General features: G+C 40.6%; 1 protein-coding gene across 4 annotated transcripts in view; it reads right to left on the bottom strand.

Moving 5' to 3' along the window:
- LOC133482599 (thymocyte selection-associated high mobility group box protein TOX-like) overlaps window positions 1-19,756 on the bottom strand; it is a 118,124-nt gene that overhangs the window by 19,981 nt on the left and 78,387 nt on the right. For 3 of the 4 annotated variants that reach the window (XM_061782900.1, XM_061782890.1, XM_061782909.1), the window contains one exon: window positions 10,175-10,447. The exons of the other annotated variant lie outside the window; for it this stretch is intronic. In XM_061782900.1, the coding sequence (XP_061638884.1) occupies window positions 10,175-10,447 (273 nt within the window). The remainder of the gene's footprint in view (window positions 1-10,174; window positions 10,448-19,756) is intronic. 4 annotated transcript variants of the gene reach the window in all.

Below are 19,756 nucleotides of genomic sequence, written 5' to 3'. Positions count from 1 at the left end.
TGTTGCGTTCGTGCTGTGAGAGCGAGAATATCGGAAAGATCAAATGGAATAGCTTTATCCTGTTGTTTGTTTTCTAGCTAAAATGTCTCCATGATGATGTCTTTGTGGGAGCAAAAAACAAACAAAAAAACAATTAATCAAACATGAATGAGCGACCATAGCAGGGTTATTTCCATAGCAACAGCTTGAGGGGACAACTTGAACCCTTTAATGTGAGCTGGTGATGTCTCTTTGTAAACATCTGCGCAGCGGGGGGGGAGAAAGCCAATGAGAGAGCCTGGCAACAGAGGCATCACAGGGCAGCAACCTCTTGGTAGCGATCAAAGTTTCCATTATCTAGTACTGAAAGGACCGAAAAGTGGTTTGCGTATTGAATGAGGTAAACTTTTAAATCATTATGCGCTTAAAGAGCTGATGAAACAATATGCAAATGATTAGTAAAGAAAAAGAGGTGTGTGAAAGTAGCATCAGAACAGCACAAAGACATTTTGATATTATTCCTCAACCACATTGCGCAATGATGTACAGACATCATCTCTCTTATGCTCACGCTTTATGGAGCCAGCGATTAAAGTGCCTCTTCCAGCATCCAGCTGTGAGTAACAGTGATGGCAAAAATGTAAAATGTAAAAATATTCATATTATTAAGGGATTCTGAGAAACGGATCCGAGCATGCTTTTTTTCATCTTTGCTGGACCGTCAAAACATTCACAAGCACATTCAGAATCCAGACACCGACGTTCTTACTGTTAAATCACGTCAGTAGCGTCTTCTCATTTAAGTAGAAGCGCTTCTTTTCTGCTCACAGCAGCAACTATAGTGAACCAACACAACATGAGAGGATTCTGGGCTGGGCTGGTCCACTAATGCTGAGCCAATGCAACATCAAAATGATTTTGAAGAGTACAGACATTTTCAGAAAATCAAGTCAGATAATTACATATTGTCACTTGAAATGTCCTTCTCCTGTTTTCCTGTGTGCATTTCTCCTTTCCCCTTGACTATAATATATAGCCCCAGACAGTGGCTTCCTGGTGGGAGTAGAATAAGATCAGGGGGCCGGTAAAGCTGAAATTAGCTCGTGGGCCCTACCATTATGCTGTGACTGACGAGCTGTGATCTATAAAATCTAGATCTGCTTTTACAACTAAGCTCCAAAACCCTGTTGTGTATGTTGGTATTGTGGAGCTGTAAAAACACATGTTGTTTCCCTGTCATTATTCCACCACTCGGAAGCAGATGTTTGGTTGCTTCTATGTCTCTTTTTAAATGCAGAGCACAATTGTTGTTTCTTTCTGTCGGCTGCCAGGCCTTATTAGAGGCCCTTTTTGGTTGCTATGCAGGTACAAGGCTAATTCTTTGGTGTTTTGCTTATCAAATTGTTCGGCTTTCCCCTATATATATTGATGATTTTAGAGAAATATAACCTTAAGCACAACGGTGAGACCTGGTTCCAATCTAAAAGGCGGCGGCGCACAACTATACATTGAAGTAACAGAATAGTATTTCAGTCAACCAGAATGTGTCCTACATTTAAAGTGTACAAAGACCAAGTCCTCTGTACTCAGTGGTCACTGGTTCTAGGTAAAGTGCACAGGCAGATCCTAAGTCAGAGAGCTAGAAAACCAGATAACTGATTGTTTCTATAAAAACAACGTGCAATTTAATTCTCCTTGCATCCAGAAACAACTACACGTTGATTACGTTTGTGGAACCTGGCAGCAGCACCGCAAGCGGGAAGCAGGAACCCGTCGCTTTCTCCCATCCTCAGAGGTTCCTTGGGCAAGAGTAATGGCTCCTCTGCGCTGGGCTGCGCCTTGCTATTGTAGAATCACAGAGCGGTTAATTGAAACAAATGACTCTAATAATGGGACATTATCCCTACAGGCTGACTTTGTGGTGGGCCTAATTAGCGTAGCATTGTTGACAAGGAGGACGAGTCACCGCTCGGATCCCTCAAAGGGAGCAGTCAAGGCGATGAGGGCTTCTCCAAATTCTAGCACAAAAAGCGAGATGTGCACTCTCAAATGTAGTGCAGTAAACTAAATGTTTTTTAAAAGGATTACATAATTGCCCCAGGTGTTTGATTATCATCATTTTTTAAGCAACAGCTTGAGTTATAACTCATTTTGAAGTCCACAGTGTCATACAGGTACTTAAGCATATTGTGAATTTATAAATAAAAATAAATTATCATAAAATTTAAAAAAAATGCTTGGCATTTGCTAGTAATACCTTGTTGCATGAAATAATAGTGTATTAAATGTCAATACAAATTGCGATCGCATACAAATTTATCTGCTAAAGTAAACGGACAAATGCATTTTGCAAGAAAGATCACAAAGCAAATGTTTCCTTTGACTGCATTAATGGCTGCAACAAGAGATGTTCAACAGACTCTCTGTAACTTCCACTAACAACCCAGGTGAAAGTTAGCTCCTCCCAGACATACAAAGCTTGTCTCTCCGTGGCGATTCAATATATTCACATACTTCTGTAACAACAGTTACTATACTACCTCCCTATTTAGACAGGGCTTTGGCGCAATTTTGTGGCATTTTAGGGTGTTTTAGAAAGAACACAAAAACAAAGAACAAAAAGACCACCGTTTTTTTTTTTTTTGCAATTAGATGGGCATAGGTTCCACCCAAAATAAGAGTGAAAAGTTTAATTTGTGAATTTCAGGAATATTGAAGCACAAACACCGTATTCATATTTTGCTGTAAAGCTTGCAGTTTTGTGCTCGGGCCAAAGCCTTGTCAAATATAAAGACCATCTTGGCACCACCTTGTGGCGTCTTTGTACCAGTAAACTGTTGAAGTGAGGGGAGGAGCTTCTATTACGTGAACCAAAGCACTCTCTAATGGAAAAGTGGTACTTTACCGCTATCTTCTGGTATTTACTGTAGAAGCAATTATAAGCCTTTTTAGGGGGGCACCAATTACTTATGAATTTGAAATATCTGTGGCGGGGCTCGGTCCCTATTATAGTGGACCCCGGTCCCTGGAATATTTGCAGTTCATCCATCCAACCATCCATCTTCTGTACCGCATTATCCTCACAAGGGTCGCGGGCGTGCTGGAGCCTATCCCAGCAATCTTCGGGCGAGAGGCGGGTTACACCCTGAACTGGTCGCCAGCCAATCGCAGGGCTCATATAAACAAGCAACCATTTGCCCTCACATTCACACCAACGGGAAATTTAGAGTCCTTTATCAACCTACCATGCCTGTTTTGGGTATGTGGGAGGAAACCGCAGTACCCGGAGAAAACCCACGCAGGCGGACAAGATGCAAACTCCACACAAGCGGGGCCTGGATTCGAACCCCGGTCCTCAGAACTGTGAGGCAGATGTGCTAACCGGTCATCCACCGGGCCACCCATATTTGCAGTTCAGCCTTTGCAAATTTTATTTGAAACCTATCCGCCGTTATTCATGGGAATTTTCTGTTTATTTTTGTATTTACAGTATGTATCATATTTATTGTATTGTAGCTCCTTAGTTTCCTTGTCATTTAAATACACAGTGGGTCCAATGCGCATTGGGTGTGACATGCATTCTTTCCATTTTAATGGGCCAAATCAAATCAGTTTTCTTCTAATTACAGTGAGTCTCTACAATACTATGACAAATGCACATACTCTCTTATTTTCATGCAATACGATATTGATTGACTGCTCTCCAGATGCATTTTGATAACCACTCAAATCAGTTTTTTCCTGAAATTGTTTACCCTTGTACATGATGCTCCCGGAGAGTCAGCTGTAATGCAGTGTTTAAATCGCTGTGACCAAGCTGTTTAAAATATTCATCAGTCCTAACAGTCGCCTAAGGTTGTTTGCGTTGGTCCCATGAATATTCATGCACACCAATGAACGTGCATTTGTTTTTAATGCTCAGTCCGTTAATACTCCACTTCATTACTCCAAAGCTAGAATAATAAAGTGCCGTAAAACAAAGCTTTATTTTTCTAAAGCACTATTCTCTTTGCAAGTCTATCTGTTTCAGTTTAAATGAAAAGGGAGCGCCCTGCCAATTATCTTGCTGTCATTTCTCTTGACAACTGCAAGACACATTGTTTGCCCCTGTGTTAGAGTGTAACACACTGAAGGGCATCTGTCTCTTCTTTTTTAATGAAATGAAAAGAAAACAGAAAACATTTCTACTGCTCCAAAAAGTGATTTATCTGCGAATGTCACCAAAATGTTATATCTGCCCCAGTGAAAGGCAGCAGAGCATGTGGGTCATATGAGATATGTCTCAAACATTTGGAAATAAAGACAGCTGTTTCAATAAACACAAGTAATCCAAGCAAGCAATGAATATGTGAAGTCAAGTGCAAACTGCAATTTGCTGCTACTTTTTTGATTCACATTACTTTTGATAGTTTATTTTAAAGCAGCTTTTTTACCATTATTTCACGGAACATATCCAAACTAATTTAGTGTGCCTACTGTTGAGTTAGCCTAGGGGATTTAATTCCAATGTACTATTAGTAAGGCGTCTACTTTTTGCATGATCATCTATAGATGTCTGTCCGAGTGTCACTCCTCTTAAGAAGATTCACAACAATTATTTTTGCCCAGTGGTGATCCACCAACTCTGACCTTTTTAATTGCTCCATTGGGCCCCAATCTAACAATCTCTGAGCTGCAAATAAATATAGCAGTCTGCATCGATTTTATGTCACTGTTTTAAAATTGGTATTCCCCCCATTGTTGCCCTTGTCCTAAATGCCAAGCGATGCAAAATAAATTTCTTGTCAGATTACAGTAAATGAAGTCGAATGGAATCAAGCTCACATAACCTTGTAGCGATCAGTGACTCTGACAATGTCTGACATGCGTGCGCAAACACACACACACACACACACACACACACACACGCACACACACACACACACACGCACACACATACACACACATTCGTTGCTATGGTTTAATTACACTGCAGTGCAACAGAAAGTGCCTATAGTATTTCTGAAGAAAGTGGGAAGGGAATTACACAGTAACTTGTGGCACAAAATTTCTATATTCTATATATATTTCTATATTTTGCCAGTGATACTATCACAATAGCAATTGTGCAATAATTGCTATATTCCACATTTAGGATACATCACAATATCTATTTAACTGAGATACTTATAGAACATCCGATACAATCATGAATCGAAAAGCTGATTTGAATTACTGTAGCTAAACCTTTATATATAAAATGATTTAAGAAACCCCAATACAAATTGTAGTTCATTCATACAAACAACCATTCACATTCACAATCACACCTTTGGACAGTGTTGAAGAGTAACTAATTACATGTAACGAGATTACGTGATCTAATTTTAGGTTATCATAACTCGAGATTTTTTTCACTTCCTCCTTCTAAAGCTGTTTGTCTCTGGTCATGTGCCATTCTGCTATAGCCTCAAACATGACATATTTTTCCAAGTATGACTTTTAAGCACTACCTGTAGTGCAATCTGATAGCTTGTCTGAGATTTTTAAAAGGTCAGTTACACTTCTGAACACAAAAAAAGTACAAAAGTACAAAATTGTGCAAATTTGTCATTAGGTCAACATGGTATAAGGAATGGTGGTTTTCCACATGCTGGACACATACAAACACAACAAAAACATTTTTAAAATTATGTATTTAGATTTCATCAAGTTTTGTTATTTGTGTAAAGGACAAATATGCAGTGGCGGGACGGTCGACGACTGGTTAGCACATCTGCCACACAGTTTTGAGGATAAGGGTTCAAATGCCGGCCCCGCCTGTGTGGAGTTTGCATGTTCTCCCCATGCCAACGTGGGTTTTCTCCGGGGACTCCGGTTTCCTCCCACATCCCCAAAACATGCGTGGTAGGTTGATTGAAGACTCTAAATTGCACGTAGGTGTGAATGTGAGTGCGAATGGTTGTTCATGTGTGCCCTGCGATTGGCTGGCGACCGGTTCAGCTGGGATAGGCTCCAGCACGCCTGCGACCCTAGTGAGGAGAAGCGGTACAGAAAAGGGATGGATGGATGGACAAATATGTGGTTAATTCTAAAAAAATGATGGTTTTAATGCACTTTTCGAGGAATCATCCAGGGATCCTGTTGATGCATTCATTCAAAATTAAGAAAGGTAATCAAAATGTAATTAGATTACTTTGAGAAAGTCATTGAAATAGTTACACTAGTATTACATTTTCAACACGGTAACTTGTAAGTGTAACCAACTACATCTCCAAAGTAATATACCCAACACTGCCTATGGACGATTTAGAGTATTCAAATAACCTAACATAGACTTTTACGGAATGTGGGAGGAAGCCCGCCCGGAGAATACCTACACAAGCACAGTCAAGGTTTGAACCCAGAACTTCTTGCTTGTGCTGCCACCAATGCCACCTTTATTTCATTAAACAACGCATACTGGAGGTCCTTTCTTCATCCGTACTATATGATCTCAAACGAACAGCACACATGACATCAATAATAATGAATTTGATGTCAAAATGAGTGGGAGTCCTATGAGTCAAGTGTGTGGCATAAACTTGTTTAACTGGCAGCTGTTTTTTTGGCAGTGGTGGCTTTGCCTTCCTTAACTGGCCTCATTATAGCAGTAATGAGACAGGGGCCGGTGCTGTGTTTCAATATTTAAACACCGCTGTGCCCCTTAAGGCACTATTTTGGGCCCCTCCACGACCCTTCATTACTGTCTGCTGGCAAGTGTCCTTCCTGCTTTATCTTATCAAAGAGTTAGCGCTGTCTGGCATTCCTTCCACACACACTCCAACAGCAGCCTCAAGCCGACCTAAGCAATCAGGGGGCTTGTTGAACATGAGACCCCTGAGTGCCACCTCTACCCGGGCTGGCAGACTTCCTGACAGCGAAGGATGAGACAGGGATTCTCCGGCAGTGCTGAGCATTCGCATGCAGGCATGTTACATTTCGCAGTTTCGCGCTCATCCAAGACTTTTCTCCTTCTGCCTTGATTCAAAGTCACTGACAGAGCAGGTCAATGTGGTGGGAAGGACCTATGACAATGTAACCAAAGCTCTAAATAGCACTGTGTCTAGCATTCACATTACTGTAACTTTCTTCAACAAAGGCTGGCTTGAGACTTTGGCACAGTACTGCATATGCACCGACCAGCCACAACTTCATGACCGCATGCACAGTATAATGATATCCAATACAAGAGCTGTGTCAAAAATTCACCATGACAAAGATAAAAAAGAGAGCTCCAGTATGCCTACTATTTTGGTTTCCATATTTCTTTACGCTACAAAAAAAAAAATATATTATATAGGATCAGTTCTCAGTATGATTCAGTTCTACACCACTGCAAACGACAACCACAATAATAAACATATTGCTAAAATAATATATCGCTTACAGATGACACATTAGTACCTTTGTAAAGGCAGAATGTCTGATGCAGCCCTTGTATTGAATTGTATTATATTTTACAAGTGTTCATAATTTTTTTTATATAACATCAGGTCATGGACCCCCTATTTGGATTCCTTGTGTACATTCAATTTGGCGGAAATGACAATTTAAGACACACACACATTGAGAGTTCAACCGGCAAAAAAGCTTTCACAGCCTGAAATGCAAAGTATTACGTTTGACATCCGCTTACCCATGAGCCCTAGCAATAATTTGCCTAGCTTAAACCCAAATGAATGTCAAAGCTAACACTTATAGCTGTCTAAACATCTCCTGTTGTGTTACATCAAAATTCAAAAGGTCACAAAAGCAAAAAATGTAGTGCTGGCCGACTGACTTTTGCACAGCAATGTACGTTTGTACATTAAAAAGGAGACCATCTAAGTTTCAATGTACATCACATTCCAATGGCTCGTGCCTCAGCGTCAATTTACAACACATCTTATGATTTAGCATTTAATATGGGTGCTGCATGTGGAGTCCCAATCAGGATAGGATAAGAGGAGGGTGGCAATCAGGATGAATTGGACTCTTGTGTGGTGCCATTTAAAGCAAACATTTTGTGCCTAAGCAGCATGATGCTGGTCAACCCACTCCTCTCAATCCTGAAATGATTTAACTCTGCTTGCTGTAGGATCGATGTGCGCTGAGAAAGAGAATCCCAAAGCAGGGAGAAGTTTACAGAGCTTTAGCCTAAGGCTACATGTTGTACAAAAACCAGCAACAACATCCCTTGAGAAGAAGCGAATCTGCTGCTCCAGCTGAGCTTGTACTTGTAGGAGGTTTATTTGTGCACTGAAGGATAGCTTTTATTGCAGAGAAGTGTATCCTTAAGGTACAACTTTGTATTAGCTTTTTTTTTTTTACTGATGGTGAACAAGCCTGCAAACGATTAGTATTTTGGTTGTCAATGCAGCCGCAAGTGTTGTTCCTTCATTCGTGTGCAGTCACACTGAGACAGAGAGCCTATTTCGATCCACCTCATTTTCTTAAAGCATTCAGCAGACAAAAATTCAATCTTACTTATTATATCCTTATCCGTATGAAATTAAGGTCAATTGACTTTGTGGGGGAAACATCAAATGAAACGTCCCTAATGGAAATGAAATGAAAACAACGTCATCTTCAATTTCTTTAAATATTTCTCAATATACAGCCTACTTTCCTATTCCGCAGCCTGGGAAATAAGCTCCTCTTGTCCCAGGAGATAATAAATGAATTGAACCCCCCCCCACCACCACCCTGCCCACCTCCTATGCCCTCCTCTTTCTTTCTTATCGGTCATCTATTTTTCCAGAGTAAGCTATTACTTGTGTCGGTTGCTAAGCAACAAGAAATATTATTAGTGGCTATTATTACCCGGGCTCTGCAAGAGTAGTACTAAAATGTAAAAGCGGGAAACATGAATGTGTTACATAAATCTTTGGCCCTTTCAGAGCGTATGGAAGTCTGTGTTTGTGCACTGATTTACTGCAATGACGGTCCATTTATGAGAAAAGGGGGTGCGAGGTAAGAAAATGGAACATTACGCCGAAAGGCTATTTGAAGGTAAATAATTGCAAAGGTGAAATAAAAGCTGTTTAAAAACTGACGCTCTCTCTCTCATTCTTTAAACAATATTATTGTACTAAAAAAAATAACAGTTGCTTTGTTACATATTTTATGTAACAAAAGCATATAATATATATATGGTTTGTTACAAAGCAATATATATATGCTTTGTTACATACTTTGGATTATATATATCTGCGGTGAGTGCTGATCTACTCCTCCACTCTGTAGGTTTCTCAAGCCACTATATTGACTGTGATACAATGAAAAGCATCTTTTAACGGATTGAGAATATTCAGAAAAGTAGCCTGTGAAATGTGACCTAATCCCGACGAACAGAGGCCTTGAGCCACCACCCACAGTGAAAACAGAGCCTTATGCCGATTGTGATAGAAAACCACATAAGACCTGATTAACGGAGGATAAATGCCACAGATGCTCACATTAAAGCATAAATATTCATGATAGGGGGGTAGAGTGCAAAAAAGTAATATTTATGTCAGATGAAAGTATATGATGTTGAATAATTAACCACACGGGGCATCTATAATTCATCTGGTTCGATTCTATGATTAAAGCATCTGACTGTTCAGCAGGGGTGTTTACATGTTGGCTCTGAAGCATGTTTGACACATGAAAAAGTCCCTTTGCATTCACAGAGGGGGTTGAGTGTCCCTTTTAGAAAAGAAAAGTCGCTGAGAAGGGACATTCCCTCTTCTTGTCGAGCTTTCTGTTCAAAAACCTCCTGCTCCCCTTAAACCTCCTCTTCCCCCCCCCACACACACACACTTTCATTTTGCCGTTCCTCACAAATGAAAATGTGAAACGCTGAGTTTCTTGCTCTCTTTCTTGGTTCACTTTGAGGTAATCCAATCTTTGAGTTGCGCAGCTGAGGAGATATTAAAGTAGCTGTTCGCTGCAAAGATGTGCGTGGCTGCAGCTCTGTGCACTCTGTTTATAAATTTTTCATACGCGAGGCTCGAGCCTCTGCTTTGACTTCACTGTCTCGCCTTCCGTGGCCTCTAACCGTGCTAATTATCACGCTAATAGATGAACGCTTTCCCACTATGAAAAAATGATCACAGAGAATGGAGAACAGCACAGGGAGGCAAATCGTACCACAGTGTGAGATGACAAAATGGGCACGGGGCTGGGGAAAGGTGAGCGAGGGTGTACTTACCGAGTGCATAGGCCCCGAGAGGAGGTGGGTGTCCTGACCCAGCATGTTGGACATCATAAGGGCGGGCAGCTCAGGGTAGGAGTAGGTGTTGAGCAGGCCATTGTGAGCCAAGGAGTGAAAGGGGTACCCCGACTCGTGCTCCATGAGGTGCAGCAGAGAGGGGTCAGCATGGTTGGGGGGCGTAATTGGGGGGATCTCGTAGTCTTCATCCCCTGCTCCTCCTCCTCCACTGCCGCCGCCGCCATTGCTGCCTCTGCCCTGACTGGAATAGCTCTGCAAATGCATACAAGACAATTAACAGCGATGTGGGATATTTTTTAAAAATGTATTTGTTTTTTGCAAGTTTGTCATCCAGTGAGGAGTTGCGAGTGGATGTTGGCAGTGTATATTAAAAACATGAGAAATGCACGTTACAGAAAGAACCTGCATTCATACCTATGGGCAATCTAGTCTCCAACCCACCGACACGCATTAGCATATCTTTAGGAACGTGGGCGTGAACTGGAGCACAGACAGGAAATCCACAAGAATAAAATTAAAACATTAAAACTTTGCACCTGCACTTCAAAACACAGCCAGACATTCAAGTTACTATAACATAGCTCGTCATTTAAAGAGTCTTGCTATAGATTTCAACTTCAACAAGAGCAAAAATACAGTGCTCTAGTCAAATGCTTAATTATTGCCATTTAGCTCGCCTGTACCAATTCATGGGTTTTGCCACGAATTCCTGTAATTTTACTCAGCAAGACACTATTCAGCAATAATTTGATTCATTATCAATTCCATAATTAAAACTACACACACACACACAATCAACAGCTGCTTGCTCTACAGAATATTTTGTTTCACAAATTTCCAAAACAACAATAGAACGTCAGTCTGTAAGCAAATGAAAATAATACACAATTGACTGTAACTTTGTGGTTGTTTCATAATCTCATAACTATGATAAAACTAATGTCATCTTCCTCATTATTAAACAAATCCAATGTGTGTAAATGAGCTATAAAAAAAAGCATGGTGGGTGATGCATGAGCAGAGTCTGTGGCTGTCTTTGGCAGAGCTTGTCTTGACATAATGCTGCACAGAGAAAGATGGTTTTCTGCTCTCAAAAGCATACTGAGGGTATTCACTAGGGAATGAAAAGCAATTTTGTCAGCGGCAATCTGATGCCAACTCCGCTTTATAATGACTGAAGAAAATTAATCATCACAAATAATATTCCAGTGTCAGCCATTCAAGAGCTTTTTAATAGAATTTTTATTATTCATGTCTCGTGGTACACATCAACTAGTTCGTTCTGCAACATTTCAGAAATCAATTCAATATCTTCCTCATGTAGCCTGTCATCTCACCCGCCAGTGTAGCAATTCATCTTACAAACAAACATTTAAAGCAAACAGAAAATATGGAAGGACAGCTATGATATCGCCCTAACAGAATTGGTGCCTCAAGTTAGGCTGGAGCTTGCCTAATGCATGCTATTATTGGAGAGAATGTAATAACACTAAAACATTTCATTATGAGTGCTGAATGTGCTTTTCCTTGATGATTGCTTAAAATGATCACTAACAGTTGTTTTTCCCCCCACAGTAAAAGGTTTTTGCAATGGCTGTTGTCATTTCAAATTATGGTTGCCAGGCACACAGTATACAAATAAAAACAAATCTAACAGTTTTTACACTTATCCAAGGGTATAACATGTTTGGCATCTGTTAAGGTTTTCATTCAGTAACATGAGGACATGAAAACTAGGCTTACCAGATTTATATGATTTTTTTGTTTTGTTTAGTGTGTTTGTTTGTTTTACTTGCCTCAGTGAAAAGAGGAAAACTATAAATAGACAAAAATAGCCTGCCTGGGAAAACCACTTGCTCACTGTCCCTTGCACTGCAAAGATTCCTAGATTTCAATACTAAGGAATCCCACATTAATATTGTAAATTAAAAGAACATTTTATGGGTTTCCACTGTCTGAGCTGCTTGGAGAAGAACTTAGAAAAAGTGAATTTTAGACAGAAGCAGGCAGAAGGTTGTGCAAATAAGGATGAAGCTAATGGATACAGATCACAGAGAAAAAGGCAACCACTACATCGCCTGACTGCAACCTGGAGCATGGAGTACATCCAGCTAGCCTCGTAATCTTAGCTGGCTAAGCAGTTTGGTTAATGAGCTAACAAGAGCATACCATTATTTTACAGATACGGTGTGGATGTTCATTTTTGAACGATTCAAAAGAGTATGAAAAAAAAAATGTACTAGATGACAGCTTCATCCAGAGCTGTTAATTTTGGGTTTTAGAAATGGTACGAAAAAAAAATATATTTCCCTTCAAGCGCTCTGGATAAGTGTCAGACTGCTGTTCTCTGGTGCGCTGTGATTGGCTATTTGCGTTTCTGGGTTGTGACTAGCAAAATGTCGATAGAAAGTTTTCCCGTGACGTCACGCACCTCCGGACACGCCCAGCGGCAGTGGCTGCAATGTTGAAGGTAGACTGTTTTGTAGACTGATTGTTTTGTTCCGGTGCTTATTGAGTGTTTTAATAGCTAAATTTGATGGCCAACGTCAATAAATGGTGAATTACTGCGCGGTGTTTTGCTGCAGCAATACAAGTGGGATGGATACAGTCTCATTTGGAAGTTTACCGTCACCAGTTTTGAATCAAGAGCGAAAAGACTAAATGTTTGTCAAGGAAAAGACTGAGACTGTGGCGTTCACGAATCACCAGAACTGATCTCACTCTGGCAAGCTACCCAGTCCTTACATCCGTGTTTGTTCTGAACACTTCGTAGAAGGTAAGCTTTAATTCTTAGCAACATTAGAAAATGCATTTTACATACTGTACTTATTATACATATATCCATTTACAATGTTAACATCTTAATTCAGTAACATATTCATAAAATATATACAGTATCTTCCGTTGGATATCGGTTGTTGTTTGCCCTGGAATTATTTTGTAAATGTACACACGTCAGAAATGTGGGATTCTTTCATTACCCGAATGGCAGCTGACTCACACTAGGGTAACCACTATCTAGCCTTGAGACTTATGTCAGGCAAAGTCAATGCGGTTTTTGCTAAAGTAAGCTAAGCCGTGAGCGATTACAACCATTAAATGAAACGGTCTCAGTTTTATTTCCACGTCTTCGCACACAGTAAGTGACTGCACTTTTCTATCATGTCCCATCTCTGCCACTGCATCCGAAGCCTAGCTTATCCTCCTGATCTCGACCTCTAACATGGCAAATAAACAAACACTGGTCATCTAATTGAAAACTAACCAGTAAATGAATAGAGTTCTTACCATAATTCTTAAAAGTTTGCCCTTAACAGTGCTGACAAGAAACCTCTTTGGATATAGCGAATGCAGCAGTTCCAAAACGTAATAATCAGCTAATTAAGCAATTGTTAGCGGCTGCCTAACACAAGAATAACCTGGAGGAAAAAAATGTAAACATAAAAGCTGTCATTGTTCTTGTGAGGAGAGTGCAGATAAGGATTGAATTATTGAGGTAAAACTCTAACTCCAGTCTTGGTTTGAACTGCTCACAGCAGTGTGTGCGTGTGTGTGTGTGCGTGCGTGTGTCCTTTTCTGATGATAGTGAAGATAAATGTTCTCTTTGGTCAAAGCAGAATGGTTAAACATGATGTGCGTTAAATAAAAAAAACAAAAAAAACATTGTATTTAATATAAATGTAAAAGCCAAGCACGCAAGGTGACATGAAATTGTGAGTTTGCAATCCTTCAAACAGAACTAACACTGAACCAAGAAAGGTTTGCTTCAATTTGATTTCCATATTGATGAAATAATACAAGAGTTTATTTGCTGTATTTCGGACACCTTCTCTCTGTAATAAAACATAAGTGTTTACATTTGCAATATCGCTGGTTTAAATGCTGTCAGAGGCTATTCAATAGTTGTGCCTTTCAGCGCTTCATGAATGTTTTTTCGGCTTCATGGCTTCCTACGATGCCCTTGGAGATAAGACATGGGACAAGGACATTTCACGTTTAATATTTTCAAATGTAAGATAAATAATTCATAAATATACTGTCTTTCAGGACATGGAGGAGGGTGGATCAAAGAGGGGTCAGAATGAAACACCAAATGTTGATTCAGCCCTCTCCTTCTAACCTTCACACTCCAGAGGTGAAATTTGAGCAAATCTGTTATTTTCTCAGACAAGGGTATTCACTTAGTTCTCCAAAGATCCAACATGAGTTAATGGCAATAGCAACAATTTTTTGTTTTTCCATAATTGTGTTCTATGTCGTTCTAATCAGTCGTAACTGTGGTCAAAAGGAATCAGTTGGAGCATTATCTTTGTGCTTGTGCTTTGTCACATTTTTCTCGTGCCACACAGTTCTTTTAAAAAGAAGAAAACTGAAAATGAATTGAGTAACTTCACGTTTAAATTTCCCATCTAGTTATGGGAGTGCATACCCCTCAGCGTAAACAAGTACATTACAATATCCATCCATTTATTCATTTTCTGGATGGCTTATGCTCATTAGTATATCAGTATATCTTCCTAATTGCATGAAATCCAAACAATAAATCATCACAAAACAACATTTGGAACTTAAGAAAAAAGGATCTTATTCTAATGATTATGATCATGCTTTTAGAGAGTGAGACTCACGGCTTTTCCCTGTCAGAGGTTGGCACAGCGAGTCACTTCCATGATTAGTTTGGCACAGTTTTTACACCGGATGCCCATTCTGACGCAACCTGCCCATTTTTCTCTGGGCTTGGTATTGTTGCAAAGACCAGCAATCAAACCCGTGCCGTCTGTGTGAAAGGCAGCAGCATGTACCACCACACTACCGATGCTATGTGACTGCGCTTTTATGTTAGTAAAATAAAGGTATTTTCAAAATGTAGTGAAATGTGCTATTAACTGGGAACCTGATAATGGACTTAATTTTTGAAAGGGTGTTTTATTATGTATATTATTACGTGTGATATTTTTGCACCGGGCTGTGAGGTTCATATTATCAACATTATTACATCTTCTTTGTCATGTAAAATATATACTAATATACAAAACTGCTCACATTGTAAGGTTATCTCAAATAATTAACTTATCTTAAAGTGACGATAAATGAATCACATCTAGGTGGGTAATGGGTGTGTTGATTAGGCTTTACACGATTAGGATTTTTGGGGCCGATCACCGATCAGCGAATTTAAAAAAACGATAACCGATCACTGATGCAATCACAAGATGGAGGAATGTGTTTATTTAAATGACCTGTTCATATACTGTATATACTTGTGTACTTAATTGCTCAAAAAACTATATTTACAATAACCAATGTAGGCGGCACGGTGGGCGACTGGTTAGAGCGTCAGCCCCACGGTACTGAGGAGCGGGGTTCAATCCCTGGCCACGCCTGTGTGGAGTTTGCATGTTCTCCCCGTGCCTGCGTGGGTTTTCTCTGGGCATTCCGGTTTGCTCCCACATCCCAAAAACATGCATGTTAATTGAAAACTCTAAATTGCCCATAGGTGTGAATGTGCGAATGGTTGTTTGTTTGTATGTGCCCTGCGATTGGCTGGCAACCAGTTCAGGGTGTACACCGCCTCCTGCCCGATGATAGCTGGGATAGGCTCCAGCACGCCCGCGACCCTAGTGAGGAGAAGCGGCTCAGAAAATGGATGGATGGATAACTAATGTATCTTTGTTCCTCTATTTATGCCAATGAGGCATAGTGACAGACAGAACAAATGAATGGTCTTCTATTAGAGGGGTAGGAAGTACATACAGTAATTAATGTATCCACTTTTTGTGACATTTTTGTTTGTTGGTGTGCCGTGAGATTTTTCAATTGTAAAACATGTTCCTTGCCTCCAGAAAAGTTGGAAATCACTGTTCTAGTCAGATCGGTTATTCTAATCAGTCAGGTCAAACCAACATTACATGACAGAAATAATGGGTGCTAACTTACTGTCATTAAATTACTTAATTTTTAATTAAATGACTTCACCCACACCAAAACTTTAGAGCATGATTCGACAGAACGCCGGCATGTTTACGTACAACCGTTCGTGCTACCACTAGCTCGCTAGGCTACATAACATGTTATTGCCTGCTTGCGAGCCGTATCGTATTAAAAGACATACCTCAAGCAAGCCTTAAACAAACGTCCTCTCCTGTCCTGAGCACCGGTGACCACCAACACACGTTTTCCCCCATTTTGTCCTTATAATACAGTCAGTGCGATCCACTCTTGTTGTCGTCGTCACGGTAATGAGTGTATCCGGTCGCATTTGAGTTGAGAAGATAAAGCCCAGTGATCGTAAAAGACTGGATGCGGTGGTATCGGAATACAAGATTTTGTTTCAGTAGTCTGACAGTGCAATCGTAAAAGAGCAAATTTGTCTTACAGCATTACGTGTTGTATGTCACGGGACAAGGCTAAAAATAAACTAGCTTTAGGATTCAAATATACTGTGCACGTGGCGACGCGGAGTAAATGTCTTTTTCGGAGCCGATCAATGACGTCATTGATCAGCTCGGCGAATTATGACATTAAAGCCGATCAGCATAAAATGCTAATTATCGGCCGATACCGATAAGCCCGATAAAATGGGTGTAAAGTCTAGTGCTGATGGAGTCATTTGTAGCATTTGATGGAAAACAGCTCATTTGGTAATGATATGTTCATTAAAGAAAGGGAAAAAAATGTTGCTGAAAACAGAGAGCCCGGCATGGTTGATGGTGGAGGCAATTCGTCCAAAGACTGGAAATTAGATGTTTAGAATAGCTTCAGTGATTGTTTAATGTAATAAGACACACTGGAAACGTGATCAAAATAGCTGAACAGAAAAGTCTCATAAAACAAAATAACTTTGGATGAGTATACAATGTCCTATGGAAAGTCATTCAGCCATATGCTACTCTGTAAATAAAATGACAGTGCAGCATGGTTTTTGCGACAAACAACAGCTGGCTATGCATACATAAAAGATCCTCATGTCCAGTTTGTGCATGCCAGATAGACACATGGCAACACTAAATCTTTAAAAACATCTTATGGGGAATTTTACAATTCACCTTCAAAGACAGCCTTGTGACGCGCACAAAGGCAAGAAATCAAGCTCATCATCAGCTACACGCATGAGGAGTGTCCAAAAAGCCTGCCAGACCTGTCTTTGGAAAAGACAATCACAGGATCGGACAGTGCGATAGAAAAGAATGAAATAGCACCTGGTTGACTGACAGCGAGAGAGAACTGGGATAAGTGAAGTGTGCGAGTCGGGGGAGGGTGTTACGAGAGTACAGCAGGGTCATAGTTCGTGTCCGTCACTGAAGGACAGGTAGGCTACGGAAAGCTTTCAGCCAATCGCGAGGCAGGGAGCTAACCTCTTCCCTGCTTCACGCGTGCACTGGTAATTCTCTCAAATGTCACATCAAAATGGATCTCATTTAAGAAGGACCCGACTCTCAATTGCAGATGTGGGTGGACCTGAGTTGGACTTACACACGGTGGAGGATATATTTTGAAAAGGTCTAGAAAAGAGCTGTGTTCCCCACATTCATGTCTCTTTTTTCACCGGTGTATTCAAGGTAAACATGAAAAAAAAACATCTCCAATCTTTACACTGAAACAGAAAGGTCTTCATCACATTTTCTATTTTTCTCATCTGAAAAAAAGACATTAAAAAACATTGTATCTCAGTGGTGCAACCCCCCCTCGGGCAAATACAGTAGAAGCCTTGGCAATCACTATGGCACAATAGCTTGAGTATAAGCGCCTTTATTTTTATTTTCATGATGTCACTCCTTTAGCCCCTTGCTTTATGACTCGCAAACCGAGTGAAGCCAGGAGAAGGGGCGGGGTGGAGGGGAGAGGAAAAAGCAAGGGAGGGGTGAAAACAAATGATCTGGATCCCTCATTGTTCTTTCTCTATGCCCTCATTCCAGTCAGGGTAATAAGAGAACATTGTGATTTACTGTCAGCGAAGCGCAAGAGTGCATCAGAGAGAATCCACTGCGGCAGGGGCTATTAAAATAGATTTAACTTCCCACAGTATTAGGCCAGATGTCTACACTTCTATTATATTTCAATCAGCCATGACCTTGGTCTCCATGTGATGAGAAAGATCACTAGGAGAGAGAGAGTGAGTGAGGGGAAATACACGTAGAAAACCAATAGAAATATCAAACTACTTAGTCTCGCTAAATCCCTCCGCTCCATCGTGCTGCATTTACAGCGAGATGCTGGGACCGAAATAGAGGCAAGGATTCAAGTTCTGTTAAAAGAGTGTATGAATCATTGAGTGCTCTCTTGGAGCTGATAAGTTGCTGCTTTTTCAGAGAGAGTGCTGCTGTTCTGCAGAAGGACGCATTTTAAGCAGCATGCTGAAAAGAGCGGGACCGTGGGGTCATTTTGATGTTCTTTAGTTCTTTCATGAAATGTCACTGGAGTCGCTGTTCGAACGTTCACACTCAACACGCAACTCCCTAATATGACTGTTTTTTTTTTGCTTTTTTTAACAACGTGCCATCCTTGCATCAACTCCTGCATCCATTTCATGCTCATGAAAGCAGAGCAAAGGTCGCTGCTTGTTCTATTTCTGAGGCTGACGGTAATTGGACTTATTGGCGGGTATGGGCTGACCTACATAAAGAACTACCGATCCCTGGCTACAGCTCTTCACAATCCCTCCAAGCATAGGCGTGGACGTTGTGCCGTTATGACTATGATGTTCCTCCAGCACTGTTTTCAAATATCGATTTTACAGTTCTGCCTTTTTGAGTGCTAAAAACAGTTTAGCCTGACTTGACAACACGGATTCTTACAATTTGAATATATTTTGAGACTCTCCTTACCCTGCTAACGACCCTACATGACCTCAAATAGGGATTGAAATACTGTATGTGTTGGCGTTTTTATTTCTTGTCCTTCGTCTTAAATGTCCCTTTATGTTGGTGAGAGACAAGCAGATTCACTGATAAGGATGAGGAGAGTGGCAGTGGGGCTATAATGGTGCACTGTGAGTCACTATTGAGTAACGATAATACGCCTACATCGGGGTGTGTGGTGCCAGGGTGTACTGAGGTGATTCATAGAGTGATGAGAGGAGGAAGATGTGTTGATGGTGGGGGTTAAAGGCTGACCTCAGCTCTACGTACAGGCTGAACCGCATCTGGATGTCAATAAAATGGAATACACAATAATATCATGTCAAATAGTGTGAATGGAAAACGTCGATATTGGTTGACTAGTTCTGACAAGTTAACCGCAGTGGAGTTAAAAGCAAAAACATGTCTCTTCTATTGTTTTGAGAACCTTGAACATAAGAAATGATCTGACTTCCCATCCACCTCACCGTAGCGTGCAAATAATATGGGAAGCATCTAAAACACTTTCCCTCCAGAGGACCTTGTCTGCCATATCTCAGAATCAAACGAGAAATAAAAGCCGCATCTCATAACAAAAGTGGAACATACGGACTGCAAACATGCAAGTCAATACGCTCTGTGCATTGTGGTGTTGATCGACCAGTATGCAAGAAGTGGACCCCCGGAGACACGCCCTTCATTTGCATAATGAGCAGATTGGTGT

Source organism: Phyllopteryx taeniolatus, chromosome 1, assembly GCF_024500385.1.
Source record: "Phyllopteryx taeniolatus isolate TA_2022b chromosome 1, UOR_Ptae_1.2, whole genome shotgun sequence".
Classification (NCBI taxonomy): Eukaryota; Metazoa; Chordata; class Actinopteri; order Syngnathiformes; family Syngnathidae; genus Phyllopteryx; species Phyllopteryx taeniolatus.
Note: the sequence above shows the minus strand (reverse complement) of the source record. Positions and strands in the feature narration are given on the sequence as shown.